This window comes from Eublepharis macularius, chromosome 5 (assembly GCF_028583425.1).
Source record: "Eublepharis macularius isolate TG4126 chromosome 5, MPM_Emac_v1.0, whole genome shotgun sequence".
NCBI lineage: Eukaryota > Metazoa > Chordata > Lepidosauria > Squamata > Eublepharidae > Eublepharis > Eublepharis macularius.
This window is the reverse complement of record NC_072794.1, coordinates 21,593,353-21,608,285: the sequence shown is the minus strand read 5'-3', so window position 1 is coordinate 21,608,285 and position 14,933 is coordinate 21,593,353. Positions and strand designations below refer to the sequence as shown.

Below are 14,933 nucleotides of genomic sequence, written 5' to 3'. Positions count from 1 at the left end.
TTCTTACATTTTGCTCTGTTGCATATCCAGAGTCCTGCTTTGTGTAGCAGATTCCACATCGTTTTGCCCTGGATCTATCCTTGGACTTTTGACTTGGATCTTTACTCCCCCCCTTCCTGGAATTCCAAACCTCCCATTTGTGGACATTCAAGGCCCACTTGTTTTTGGCATTGATTTCTCCCTACAGAACCATAACAGGAACCTCTGCTTTCCCGCTGATTCTTTTTTCTACTTAACTCTCTTGAGTTTACATGTAGCACAGTGTGTATTTGCATCTGCAGTGTATATTTTTATATTTGGTTGTATATTTGAGGTGCATTGTGCACAAATTGTACACAATTTTGTACAATATCCAGTTTTGCACTGATCACACGTAGTCACAGCAGGAAGGAAAATGACGTAGGGCTGACAGCTAGTGCCAATCAGAGTGGATCCTTGTGGTTTAGTTGGGACTGTGATGTAACTCAGTAGAAAAGCAGCTTCATATTGGTCGTTCATACAGCCCCACATATTTCAGAATTACCTACTTGATTTGCCCTGACCTGGATAGCCCAGGTGAGCCTGATCTCATCAGATCTCAGAAGCCAAGGAAGGTCAGCCTTGGTTAATAATTGGATGGGAGACCTCCAATGAAGACCAGGGTTGCAGAGGCAGGCAATGGCAAACCACCGCTGTTAGTTTCTTGCCATGAAAAACTCACCAGGGGTCGCCATAAGTCAGCTATGACTTGAAGGCATTCTCCACCACCACCACCATTTAGTTCAATTTCTCTGTTTAAAAGCTTGAACACAACATGAACAATGCCCCATTTTTTTAAAAAAAAACCTAACCACCACAATAAAACCAGAATGATGAAAATCCCTGAATGTAAGCTTTCATTGCATATTACCCATTCGTATTTAGCTCCAGTACACATGTGAGCACCTTAGAATGTGTCCAGAAATTGTTTGGACTCAGACAACTGAGATGAGAAAGAACAAAGGAAGTCATAGACTTTGATCAGGAAGACCCAGGTTCCAATCCCCGTTTGACCTCAAAGCTCCTTGGGCGGTTTTGGGGCCAAGAGGGACAATTACTACATCTCAGCCTACTGCCGTAGATTTGGTGTGAGGGTCACTGTGGGAAACCCTACGTAGCTTTGCCTTGTGCTCCTCGGAGGTAGTGTGGGATACAGCTATGATGCATAAATAAGAGTCCAAGGTATGAAGAGCTATGGCTTAGTGGAAGAGCCTCTGCTTTGCATGCAGATGGTCACAGGTTCAGTTCCTGGCATCTCCAGTTAAAAAGGATCAGGCAGGAGGTGATGTGAAAGATCCCTGCCTGAGACCCTGGAGAGCTGTTGCCAGTCAGAGCGGACAGGACTGACCTTGATGGACCGACAGTCTGATTCAATATGAGGTAGGTTCGTGTGTGTCACATTATACAGTTCCAGTATCGAACTCTGGACTCCAAGTCCTGCATCTGAGGCATGGCAGAGCAACTGTTCCCATCACGGCTGCATCAGGATAACTTATAGGTCACGCAGTCAAAGCTGCAGGCCGACAGGTGAAAATATCCCCTCTCCCTTCCCACATTTACAGTGCAATCTTAAGCAGAGTTACTCCAGTCTAAGCCCATTGAAATCAAATGGGCTTAGACTGGCGTAACTCTGTTTAGGATTGCACTGTTAGTCTCTCCTTCTGGATACGCTCAAGGGTATACTAGACACAAGGGAAAGGAAATCACTGAAAGGTGGCTGCCAGCTGCTGAAAATCTGTCTGCGCCTCCTCTCCTCCACCATTGCAGGTACTTAAAGCCTAGGCAGAAACATGAGCCTTTTAGCAAGAATTATAAGGCTCCTGACCTTTGACTCTTAGCCCCCAATCTTGATGGATGGATACCAGACCAGGATATTGTTTTGTTTGCCTACATTGTATTTTGTTTTAACTGTTTGTTCGTTTAAATGGTCTTGGTAGTTTGCATTTTGGGTCCCACCTTGGGGAGGAAAGCAGGATAAGAAATACCCTGAATAAATAAATAAAAACTCCTGGCAATCTCTTTATTGAGACACGGAATGCTTATGGTATGGATGCTGGGCTTGTATTTGCAATGGACTTTGCTTTGTCAGGGTCTCCGCCCGGGGCTTAAAAAGTAACTTGAGCAACTTCTGAGACGTGCTGCTTCAGCTCCTGCAGGCTCTGGAGAGCGGAAGACAGTCCCAGGATGCTCCACTCTTCTCCAGCCACAGTGCAGGAACGGTGGTAGGACAACAGCTCCACTCTGGCCTTCCCCAACAGACCTTCCAAGAGAGGGACACAGTCAGTTTGCATATCCTCAGAGGCGGGCGTGATCGATCCAGCCCTCTGTTCTCAGACAAATGACATGCTGTTATCAAAATCACTGGGCTAAGAAATGTTTTAAACAAATTGCCAGGGCTAGCAAATTGCCAGGGCTAGTAGCCAACAGGCCTGGAGGAGCAATGTCGTGACGCTTTAATAGAGGCACCAGGTGATGTTATTGACCTCCTCACCATGAAGAGCTTCCGCTGCTGATTTCCGCACATTAAGCCTCTATTAAAGGGCTTTTTTCCCTCCAGGCCTGTTGACAACTCTAGCTATCAGTCTTCCTGATGGGGTCCAGACAGGCTTTCACCACTGCCTCAGCCCAAACCCCTCCCAAATAGCAGAGCTAGGCTGAATCCACACTTACCAACACACCGTTAAGCAGGCAGAGTGAGAGCGTCTTTCTGGCGCGTTTTATGATGTCATCGTGCCATGATGCTGCTCTCGTGGTGTGATGACATCATAAAACATGCCGGAGAGACGCTCTCAATCCGCCTGCTTAGCGCTGTGCCGGTAAGTGTGGATTCAGCCCTACTTTCCTCACTTGACTACCACGGCTGCTTTTCTCTTCCACCCAGAAGCATTCTTCTCCTGGCATCCTTTCCCTCTCACCTAAGGATCGTGTTGTTAAATAGATCCCCATCTTATCATGCTCCCCACATGTCACTCCTCAGGTGCTTTCTACCTCCTCTATCTCGGCACCCTTTCCCCCAAATCCCATCCAAATCCCCGAGCCATCAAACAGAGGCAGCGATCATCACGAACCGTTCCCAGGCATTCTCCCTAATTCCCCCCAAACCCAAAGCTAAACTCTTGATTAACTGCAAGCCAAGACACAAGCAAAGGGCCTGCCGCATCTTTTCCACACTGTGACACTGAGAGATCTCTGTCTTTTGGTGCTACACCTCTGAAGATGCCAGCCACAGCTGCTGGCGAAACGTCAGGAACTACAATGCCAAGACCACGGCAATACAGCCCGGAAAACCCACAACAACCATCGTTCTCTGGCCGTGAAAGCCTTCGACAATACAAAGGGCCTTTCATCACTACCAACAATCTCTGGAACAGGATTAGCAATAACAGCAGGGCAAAGCGCTGACATTAGAACGGCAACCCCAAGGGCGGTAGGGGCTCAGTAGAAAATATACCTTTCCGAAAGCAGAAGGGCTTTTGTGCATGACAAAAATATTCCTTCCCCCCGCCATCCAGTTCAATGAGAAAGGCCTTTCCACTCCCAGCGAATACACGATGGTAGCTTTGAACGGGCAGAGGGGATGCCTCAACTCACCAGTGATGGTTGACAACAGGCTGGCGTTGGAGGCTTTAGATCTGCAGAACAGCAACGTGCCGGTGAGGGGAACGAGCTGTTTAAAGGCTGCTCTGTTGAGTTCGTGCAGGACGAGCATGCTGCCTTGCACAGAGCCGATTAAACTGCAGGGGGAACCCTGGGCAGATACTTGCAGCAAACCCTCTTCGTTACCCTGTGTTCTGTCGCTGTGGGTGGTGGTGATCTGCAAGGAAACAGGGCAGACAGTGTCACATGCTTAGGAATGTCCATCCGTCTATTGGAGAGTTGTCCCAAGCCCTCTCTACCAGGCCCAGCTTGGGAGTGAGCTAATTTCTTGCCTGCCATAGGAAGTGGAGGGATGACAAGGTCTGGGTTTGTTTTCTTCACATAGGATCTGTAACAACTGCACAACAGGTAAAAATTCAACAGGTGCAGCCCTCCTCTGCACATCCCCGTGGGTACCCATTGAACTTATGCCAACTGCATGCTTCTAAACTCAAAACCCTAAGCTGGCATCCTCGGCTGAGCAGAAGATAGCCCAAAGAGATCTCGCAGTTGGCGATCTTGCAGTCGCGTTAAGGCTCCCCACTAAACTGAACTTGGGATCCAGGAGGTGCCACATACCTTCAGTCCAGCCTCCTGTGCCAGGAGCATCCCATTCACAAGGTTGACATCCTTCTGTTCTTTAAGGTACCCCATTGCCACTGCAGGAATCAGGTAACTGCCAGCCTTCTGCAATGTTGGTCCTAGTGAACATTACGGAGGATGACTGAGTCACTGCAGCGCCTAGAAACATTCACTTTGCTGTCCTCGCTGCACACTCACAAGGCTAAATGGCACTATTAAGCACCATGCTCTAAACTACAACTACAACCAGCTGCAGAAATCTCCAATGACAGGACTATGAAACCAGTCCTTGGACTGCCTCCTCTTACCATCTCCACTCTTCCAAGGGAACAGGAAGACAGCAGCCGTCTGGTAGGCCTGCCAGTTCTTTCCACCCCAGCTTTGAATAGCATCCCCAAACACTGAAATTTTGCATGCAAAGCTCCCCCTGCCAATTGAGATAAAGGGATGGAGAAAGGTTCCTTTGCTTAATTGACAGGCAGCTGTTAAGAGAAGCAAGGCCAATAAAACCAATTGCAGCAGCAGCAGGAGAGTGCACTGGAGGAGGGCTTGGCCTCTTCCACTCTTGAATGCAACAGGGAACCCACATGGACACAAAAATTTGCCTTATATCGAGTGAGACCCTTGATCTATCAAGGTCAGTATCGCCTGCTCTTACTAGCACCTCTCCAGGGTCTCATGTTAAGGACTTTACTACCTCTTGGCTAGAGATGCCAGGGAAATGGAGACCTGCTGTATGCCAGAATATACTCTATCATTGACCTGTGACTATCAATATCAGCACGGTCTGCTCTGATTGGCAGAGATTCTCCTGGGTCTTAGGGCACAGGTCTTTGCCATCACCTCAGCCTTTAAACTGGAGCTACCAGTGAGCCCCATGGTGCAGAGTGGTAAGCAGCACTACTGAAGCCCAAGCTCTGCTCACGACCTGAGTTTGATCCTGGCGGAAGCCGGGTTCAAGTAGCCGGCTCAAGGTTGACTCAGCCTTCCATCCTTCCGAGGTCGGTAAAATGAGTATCCAGCTTCCTGGAGGTAAAGTGTAGATGACTGGATAAGGCAATGGCAAACCACCCCATAAAAAGTCTGCCAAGAAAAGGTCGTGATGCAATATTCCCCCATGGGTCAGTAATGACTCGGTGCTTGCACAGGGGACTGCCTTTACCTTTTACCTACCAGTGACTCAACCTGGGGATCTTCTGCTTCTAATGCAGATGTTCTACCATCAAGCCATCAGGCCCCGCACAGAGCAATTGGTTCTCTGCTCCATGCAGGTTGGTGCCAATGGCCTATACCAGGAGTAGCTAAGCCTAACATTGACCAAGTACCAAGAACAGATGAGAACTTATGCAAAACCCCTGACCAAAGCATAGCAGTCAAAAAATTGGAAAGCTCAACAGAAGGCAAATGAGAACACAGAAGAGAAGAGGAAAAACGCTTCGCAGATCACATAGGGATGGCTGGTGGTCTGCAGGATAGGTTTTTAGGGAGGACAGGAAGAAGAAATGCTGACACACAGGCCAGAGTGGAGAGAGAGACAGAAAGACAGAGACAGAGAGACAGACAGGAGTACATCTGGCAGGGCTCTGTGTATTCTGGGTTCTGGATACAGCCCTCAGCCTGCTGAGCATCTCAGCATTCAAGTCTGTTTCAAAGCAAGCCCTTGTAGCTGTGCATATAGGCTTAAAAAGTGCAATAGGTGTAGAAGTTTCAAGGGGAATGGATCAGGTGATTGGTTTCTTGACCTTCCCCTTATTTATGTAAGCAGAATTCAGGTTTTTTAAAGTAAGAATACACATGTTTCATTTGCACAATTTAACTGAACACGCTGCAAAATCCAGATTTTCTTTGCAGGGAACTGAAGATGTTGGTAAACACAGAGGACGCACCGCCCTGCAGGCAAAGGGAGATAAGAGAGCAAAGCCAGAAAAGGCAGAGAGCCTTCAATGAGAGAAGCTAAAAGCTGATGCTGCTCCTGCTCCTTCCTGGATCTCTCAACTATCTCACCATGCGTGACGACCTGCACGCTTCCATTCGCTTGCTGGGTCAGTGCGCGCAGCACAGCACCCAGAGCTTTAGCCAGTGCGATCCATGGCTTCGAATGGGGTGCATATGCGCTGCTGAGAGCTTGCCCGTTCACCTAAGGAAAGGAAGGACAGGAGCATGAGATTGCTGAAAAGAGATCTCTGGCCTCCCCTTGATCCAATGACTCCATTCACAGCAACAGGGAACTAAAGTCATGCTGGCTACAGGCCACTTCTCGAGGATGAGATTTCCCCATGCCAAGCTTCCTCTTTCAAGGCTTGCCTCTGGGAGAGACTCACAGTGCAAGATTTACACCGTTGTAAGCCCAGTGATTTCAATGGAAGCAGAAAGGGGTAACTCTACTTAGGACTGCACTACAACAATTTCTGAAATGCTCCCCATCAGCTCTGCCTTTTTGTTGGCCAAGCACTGACAGCAAGTTAAATTGGATGGGCTTTCTCTACTTATAATGTGAAACAGTTTGTACTGCATGTATCGTTTGCAAGTAAAGTCATTCATTGATAGTAACGTCAATTGTGATTCTCTGAAGCCTTTTAAAAATATTTGCTATTGTACATATTCCAATAGAACATATTTGGTCTCAGGGCTTTTTTTCTGGAAAAAGAGGTAGTGAAACTCAGTGGTGGAACTCAAGACTGCACAATGACATCACTTTGGGTCAGCTGGAACAAGGGGGGACTTTTTAAAAGTTTAAATTGCCCTCAGAAAAAATGATCACATGGCCAGTGGCCCCACCCCCTGATCTCCTGACAGAGGAGATCTCCTCTGTAACTCTTACTAATGACAGAGGGTAGATTGCCCTCTGTCAGGAGATCAGGGGGCGGGGCCACCGGCCATGTGACCATTTTTAAGAGGTGCCGGAACTCCATTCCACCGTGTTCCCGCTGAAAAAAAGCCCTGTTCTGTCTGGTTTATTGTAGTGATTGGAATGCACTACTTGCTTGCTCTGTGTGGATGATTTTATTATAATTACTAGACATTGTATTTCTACATTTTTCTTTTTGTGTGTATAATAGTATTCACTTTTAATAGCATACAAAAATTATTCAAATACAATTCTTAGCTTAGCTTAATTTTTTGAACATGGTGGTTCTTTGTTTAGAACCAGAAAGCTCACCTCCCTAAAATCTAAACATGACCTCGTACAACCTGGCTCAAGTCTTTTGTGAGCTAACTCGGCACTCTGTAATACGGCCAAATGTTTTTACAGGCTAGCTGAGCCATGTCCTCTAGCAAGCCTTGCTCTTAATATGCTTTGCAATTCTGAGCTTTCCAAAGCCTCATTTTTGTGAATTAAGGTCAAGTTGGTAAATCTGAGCTGCTACGATGTTTTTGTTGATGCTAAGACACGGCAAGAGATGCTTTGTTCATGTTGTGAAACAATACAGTGATGCCGAGAGTTACAAGCGAGAACAAGAACAAACAAGAAGACTAACAACATCCACTTCTTCATGTGTTCTGAGTGGATCTTCAATATGCAGGCCCTTTAGGTAACAGGTTTGAAAAAACACAGCAGGATCAAAGAGCCATGGAACACAGGAAGAATAGAGTAAAATGTAATTATGTGAAATTCAGACCCAATCAGAATAAAATGCACTGTTTACTAGTTAGGTTAAACTAGTTAACACCTCTAATGGGTGAGGAACAGCTGGTTTTTGTTAAGACAGTCACAGTTATAATGGAACGAAGATTCTAAAGATGATATAAGCATTTTTGATGGTTAATAATGCCACCCTAAGCAATTTCAGGTGGGTAGCCATGTCGGTCCACAGTAGAACAGCAAGATTCAAGTCCAATAGAATCTTAAAGACCCACAAGATCTCCAAAGTACAAGCTTTCAAGTGTCAAGCTCCCTTCGGACGAAGAGAAAGCTAATATCCTAGAAATCTTGTTGGCCTTTAAGGTGCTTCTGGATAGATTAGTGCCCACTCAGAGCAGTGAACAAAGTCAGTGTTATCATTATACTCACAATACAATTTGGGAGCTGGAGCTGAGGAATGGCTTACCAAAAGCCACCTGCAGAGTTCATGGCAGTAGCGGGAGTCGAACTTGCAGAGCGCTGATTTGCAATCCAACCACTTAACCACTGTGCTACAGCAGCTCTTGAATCTTGCTACCCCAAGCAGACTTACACCTTTCTAACCCCATTGACGTCAATGGGTGTAACTCTGCTTCGGATTGCACTGGAAAAGTGCTACGTAAGAGATGACTAACAATCTGTTCACAACTGATGGACAAGAGCAATTTAAAAAGAGGAAAGACTCACAGCGCCAGTCAGTGCCTTGCCCTGGGCCAAGTCCACAATCTGCATGGCGATTTCCCTGCCGCAGCGGTTCTGAGCTTCCCTGGTGCTGGCTCCCAAGTGGGGACAGCTGATCACGTTGGGGTGGTTCACCAAGGCCTTGTCTTTGGGTGGCTCCTAAAAGAGAAGGGGGCAGGAACAGCCAAGCCAGTTAACCACAATCTGTACCTTTCCTACAAGAGGTCCTGATAACATTGCATTGGCAAGGTCATCAATGCACTAGAGACTGCCAATGTTTTGGATGCCATCTCTGGGCAACCCAGGCAGATAAGAATGGGCACTGGAGTGGTAGAACAAGAGTGGTAGAGCAGGAGGCAGACTGGAGGCTTTTCTTTTTCTATGTCACAGATTAGCAGCTCGAGGTTCTGGGGACTACATCACTAAGCTGAGCAGCGGGATCTGGGAGACATTCCAGATATCCTAGTTTCCCTGCTGCAAATGTTTGCATCTCCATGAAAAGCACCATGCAGACACCTGCCTTCAGGACAGGATTCTGACAGCTGATTTGTGCTAAGGTTCTTTATGCAGAAGTTGTACCTCCTAGCAGGAGGCTAAAATAGACAGATGCTTGTTTCTTCCCCTGTTAAAATTCTGACACCCATTCAGAAGTAAGCTGGGCAACAGAAGAACCTGGCAACAGAAGAACACAGTCCTGGGCAACAGAAGAACAAACATCTTTTCCCACCCTCTTGCCAGTTCAGCAGTTTTGGGAGATCCTCACCTCCGTGAAAACATCTAGGCCTGCTCCCCCACACTGGCCGGACTGCACAGCCCGCAGCAGGGCTCCCTCATCCACAATGCCCCCTCTGGCACAGTTGATCACCTGGACCCCACGCCGGCACTGAGCAAATGTTGTGTCATTCAGCAGCCCTAGAGAAAAGACAGCAATGGCAGCAAAGAGCTCTAGCTCTCCCCCAGACACAAACATACTCCATGTCCATTCCAGACACTGCACTTAAACCCCAGGGGGGTTCCCCAGCCCTGCCTTTTCCAGATTTGACTTTAGGATGTAATCCAATGAATGTAGCATGCAAGGGTGGAATTGGGTACCATCCTGTGTATCTCGCTTTTAAAAAGCATGTTTCCAGCCCTCAAGGCTGCAGAGATGGGACTGCAAATGTGAGATATACCTGATAAAATCTTCAAAGCCAGAGCAGGGTTTCTTCACATTCATGAGCTGCCTATTCCACTCCCAGCAACAACCATGATCCCAACCCCAGGAAAGGTATTCTGGACTCTTATCCGAAGCCGCAGATTTCTGTCTCCTACCTGCCTCCCCCTATCGCAAGGCTTAATTTTGCTGTATGCCTCTGTATGCCCTGGACAGCTTTCCAGCAGTGGTCACATGACCTCTTGCAGGCCAGAAGAGAGTGCCCCCTACCTGTGGTGGAAGGCAGGAGTGGTGTGTGAACCGTAATGAAATCACACAGCGGCCAGATCTGTTCCAAAGGCAGCTGAGGAACACCAAATGCAGCCGATTCCTCAGGAGTGATGATGGGGTCATAACCTATGGTCTAATGACAGAGGAAGGAAAATTCTTGAGGAATCGCTGGGATCCCTAGACTCATTTAATAAAAAGAGCCAGGGTACCAGCAACTTTGCAGATAAAACGAAGTCTGGTGCAAGAGAGAGGGGCAACCAGACATCTTCTCCATTGACCATGGCTGACCAGCCAAACGGTCTTCTTTACCTTCATGCCAAAGGACTGCATCCGGATGGCCACTTCTCGTCCGATTCTGCCCAGGCCCAGGATGCCCAGCGTCTTCCCTTGAAGCTCCATCCCCATGAACTAAGGCAGAAGAGGTGCACAGCTGTGAGAGGGTGTTCCTTTCCTGACCCCCACCCCCCGCATCACCCCGGTAATGGAGAAGGCTCTTACCTTCTTGCGGTCCCATTTCCCCTCCTTCATCGAAGCCGCAGCTTGTGGGATCTGCCTGGAATGATAAACCTCCATTTTAGCAGGAACAGAATCCGACACGGGCACAACACAAAGGCACAGGCTGCATAACTGGGTGCTCTAAAGATTTTATTTTTATTTATTTAAACTATTTCTGTGCCACCTTTCGACCCAATTCAGGGTATTCCAAGTAAGTGGAGCGATCTGACTGTCGTAAATTTAGGCTCTGGGAAGTGATTTTGGGCTGCCCGGAAAAACAACCTGAAAACCACAGCTGGTTCTCAATGTGGCAGCATGACTATTGTCACAGACTAGCTGATGGAAAAAAACATCACACCTATCTTAAAACAGCTACGTTGGCTGCCAGTATGAGTATGAGTCCTCTAAAGTCCTTTATGGCCTAGAACCTACATGTATGAAGGACTGTGTGACTGGCAGATTTATCCTACCCCGACAGGTAAAAAAAGCCACTCAGTTGGTTCCATCCCTGAGCCTATGCAAGTACTGCCCCTTTTGGGGAGGCAGGGGGGAGAGAGAGAGATGGATTTTTGGAGGGAAATGCAGTAGCAGTTTAGTTCAGGTTTGCCACAGGGAGAAAGAAGATAGTATCAAGGGTAGCTCTGCCTGGTAGTGTGGCAGAGTGGTCTGGCTCTGCCTCTGGGAGAGGACAGACTTGTGCAGATATCTCTGGTGATGAGCAGCCCTTGCACTCTATAATCTGACTCTTGAGAAAGGGCAGGCCGGTGTGGGTAGGACCCTGTGTGCATGAGATGCTCCAACCTGAGGGCTAGTCAGAGAAAGCCTTTTTTTGTACTTGAGAGCATTTAAAGGGATTTTAAATCACTATCTGAAGCCATAACTAGCTTAAATTTATCTGCCTCAGTCAGATTTCTCCGTTGAATGCTGGGAGACCTGGGCTGCTGACCTGTTCTTTCAATACAACCTGTGCATAAATAAATCTTTTTTTATTTTTACAAACCTCCTGCTTCAGAGATCTCCGAGTTCTACTTACTCATCACAAAACTTACCTCACAACAGAAAACCTTTACACTCACTACCATAAGAATATCTTGCAACTGAGGGGAAAGGTTAAATTTCAAAACAAACCTAGTTCCCTGAGATTATAGGAGGCTACATGGGTTCCCTCAGATAGAAAAAAGGCCTGTCATAGTCTTTTTCAATATGCCCCCATGTACCCAATGCGGTCTTCAGGTTGCCACTTGCTTGTTGTTTCCCTGCTTAGGGTGGCCTGCCTAGCATCAACCATAGCCCATGCTTTTTCCATCGTGTGGAAAGGGCTCCCTGAGGAGGTGAGGGGGGCATGGCTGAAGAAGCTTTCAGAAGGTGCTTTAAAGCTATTTTATTTTCTGGCACTTTTAATCGTGTGTTTTTTTTAAAGGGGGAAGAGGCTTTATTGTATTTTTTAAATGTGAGTTTGTAAAACAGTATGAGCCATGGGGAAAGGCGGTATATAAATAGTTTAAGAAAAAATGACTGAGATGGACTGACATTCTGTGCCTAAGGCAGGAGGCTGCACTGTGCCTGGAAGCTCAAGATGTCATGCAATTGGCCCTGAGAGTCAGATGAGCGAGGTTTTCTCCTGGGAATCATCTGCACCAAGACTTTGTAAGGATCAGGAGAGCTGCACTGGAGAAATCCGGGCTCAGCCAAACAAAATGAGAAATGAGAGGGTAGAAACACATGATGTGCAAATTGAAATGAAATCCTGCCATCAAGTCATAGCTGACTTATGGCAACCCCTGGAGGGGTTTTCATGGCAAGAGACTAACAGAGGTGGTTTGCCATTGCCTGCCTCTGCAACTCTGGACTTTGTTGGAGGTCTTGCATTCAATTACTAATACATGTAACAAAACCCTGACAGTCGAGTGATTCGCACGTCCCCACGTGGGTCAGTGGTTTGAAGGTGCCATTTTCAGTAGAGCAGCAAGTGGGGGAAAGATTAGGCTTCCTCTGCTATGTCCCCTTCCCCAAAGCTGACTTTCTACACAACCAACTGTTTTGGGTTTGATTCATACATGTAATATGTTGTTGTCCTTCCCAGAACTGGAGGAACCGCAAGGCCTTCAAGTAATTTGGGTCAGACGTTTAGAGGCAGTTGCCGATCAAATGAATGCATCGTGTGCTTTTGGGATGCCCCTCTTTCCCCAGAAGCCACTTACCTGGCTAGGCTCAGGATCATACCGCACGTCAGCTCGGCCGCACTGAGGCTGTTTCCAGTCGGTGTGCTGAGAAACAGAACAGAGAACACCAAGTTAGATTTCATGACTAGCAGAGACCATGGTTAACTGCTTTCGAAAGATTAAAGAGTTCAAGGCTGCTTTGGCCCAAAGCAAGGAAGCCATGCCTCCTAGGAACTGATATTCAGTGGAGAGAAAGGGTACTCTTGACATACCCAGGCACTCATGTACCCATGTTAAAACCCGGCTTCACAAACATGTCCTGGGATTGAGCCTAAGGTGGGAGGGGAGGACACAAAAGCTCACAAGGGCTTTTCATGTATCCAGTTCTGCTGCAAGGGAGGTTCAGCGGTACCAACAGGAAGTTATAACAGCTCCTCAGGGGAGTTTCCTGCCCTACATTTTAGTACATAGCTAAAGGTGCAGAAAGCACTGTAGAGAAACAGGGTACTGCTCTTTCTCTGAAGCTGTGAGCGTACCTATTTGGGCAACTTGTCTACATTTGATCCTTCAAATACATCCCATTAATAACTGCCCTGAGATGCTGTGTGGAGGCAAAATGATGAATTTAGCTGAACCGGAGAGAGAGGTTGCTTCAATAGCCTCTGGTGGAAAGCAGGTTCCTCCATTGATCCATCACCAAATGAGGGTCAGGCTGGCAAGTCCCGCCCCTTCCCTTGCTGAGGTGTGGTTCAACTTACATGGTAATTCTCATTGGCCTTTGGGAGGGGGAAGCATGTCATTTTTCTGAGGCACTTCTCCTCTCCCTGAGCCTGAGGGAGTACCCACATCAGGGTAATTTTGAGCTCCTTGAAAGTTTCCTACAGTGGAACTAAAATGGGATTCCACACAACACTTAACACAGCATGATATTCTCCATAAAAGTTCAGCAAGATCCTACTATATATTTACTTGTTCAACAAAGATTCAACTTCTCCGTGCAATTTCCCTTTTGTTCCTTTGTTCCACAGCAGGTCCTTCCTGCTCTATCCATGACCAGCCACAGAATTCGTGTGAATCAACTGTTAACTGTTGGGGGGGGGGGATTATGAGCTGCTTTTCACTTTGCAAGCAAAACTGCTATTCTTCTTTGGATTATTGTCGCAAGTCATTTATTTATTTATGTCCTGCTTTTCTTCCAATGAGGATCAACAACAACTAACATTGTTCTCCCCGCCTCCATTTTTATCCTTACACCACAACCCTGTGAGGTAGGTAAGACCAAGAGAGACTGACTGGCCCAGGGCCGTGGCAGAGTAGAGATTTGAACTTGGGTCTCCCAGGCTAAGCACTACACCACAGTGACTCTCCAATTTTGTAACAGCACAACAACATCCATAAAAATAAAAAGTAGCTTTGCATGCTCTACTTGGGAAGCAGATTTTTGTCTTACTTCATAACCAGGACCCCCTTCCTCGTCGCAGCGTCCACGTCCACATTATCGACTCCGGTGCCAGCCCTCCCAATGACCTGCAGCTGCTCGGCAGCATTGATGATGTCAGCAGTCACTTTTGTTGCCGAGCGAACAATAAGCCCATCGCAGTCCTGAAGAAACACAATCGGAGTGAACAAAGTCTTGCTCAGAGACCTGAAAGTGCACAGCTGGAGCAGTTTTCCAAAATCATTTGTCCCACCGCCCAAAGCATCTACCCCACCCCAACCCACAGAGACAGTGGGTAGCATCACAAATAGCATCACGCACATTCCAAGATTGGAATTCGGTGTCAAGCTGAATTCTGCAATCAGTCTAACTAATACAAATAAAATACAACTGTGCAATGTTACTTTATTTCACACGATTACTCACATTTTTGCTTATACTTTCATTTTAAAAAAATACCCCGCCTTTCTACAGGTCAAGATTGTGTACAGTTACAGACTACTGTGCACATCAATTACAGCCTAAAAATGAGACAAGAACAGTAGCAAAAATGAGTAACATAATTTAAAGCAATTAGTAAGATCAGAAGTGGATTGTTTCTGTCTGGATTCAGTTCTAGTTTGTTCTCCACCATCCACTTGACTGCCACTTCCAGAAACCAGTTGGACACTACCAGGTTTCTGTGGAAGGAGTGGTGATCTTACCTGTCTCCCCTCCTCACTGCAGCTCCCTGTCCTACACGGCTTTTTGACCAAACAATTCCCAGGATCCCCTGAATAACCGGGGGGGGGGGAGTTCAAAGGGGGCTTTCTAGGGGAAAAGGAAAGCAGGGAATGATCTCTTTTTGCCACTAAAAAGCTGGTAGAGTCCAACCCA

General features: G+C 47.0%; 1 protein-coding gene across 1 annotated transcript in view; it reads right to left on the bottom strand.

The window, feature by feature from the left end:
* Window positions 1-2,024: 2,024 nt before the first annotated feature.
* The window catches only part of PHGDH (phosphoglycerate dehydrogenase), a 47,255-nt gene continuing 34,346 nt past the window's right edge, over window positions 2,025-14,933 (bottom strand). The window contains exons 3-13 of the mRNA XM_054980323.1: window positions 14,070-14,221; window positions 12,659-12,724; window positions 10,461-10,515; window positions 10,272-10,370; window positions 9,963-10,095; window positions 9,303-9,451; window positions 8,546-8,698; window positions 6,241-6,373; window positions 4,234-4,355; window positions 3,610-3,832; window positions 2,025-2,278 (exon numbers count right to left, since the gene is read on the bottom strand). Of these exons, the coding sequence (XP_054836298.1) occupies window positions 2,124-2,278; window positions 3,610-3,832; window positions 4,234-4,355; window positions 6,241-6,373; window positions 8,546-8,698; window positions 9,303-9,451; window positions 9,963-10,095; window positions 10,272-10,370; window positions 10,461-10,515; window positions 12,659-12,724; window positions 14,070-14,221 (1,440 nt within the window). The 3' untranslated portion in view covers window positions 2,025-2,123. The remainder of the gene's footprint in view (window positions 2,279-3,609; window positions 3,833-4,233; window positions 4,356-6,240; window positions 6,374-8,545; window positions 8,699-9,302; window positions 9,452-9,962; window positions 10,096-10,271; window positions 10,371-10,460; window positions 10,516-12,658; window positions 12,725-14,069; window positions 14,222-14,933) is intronic.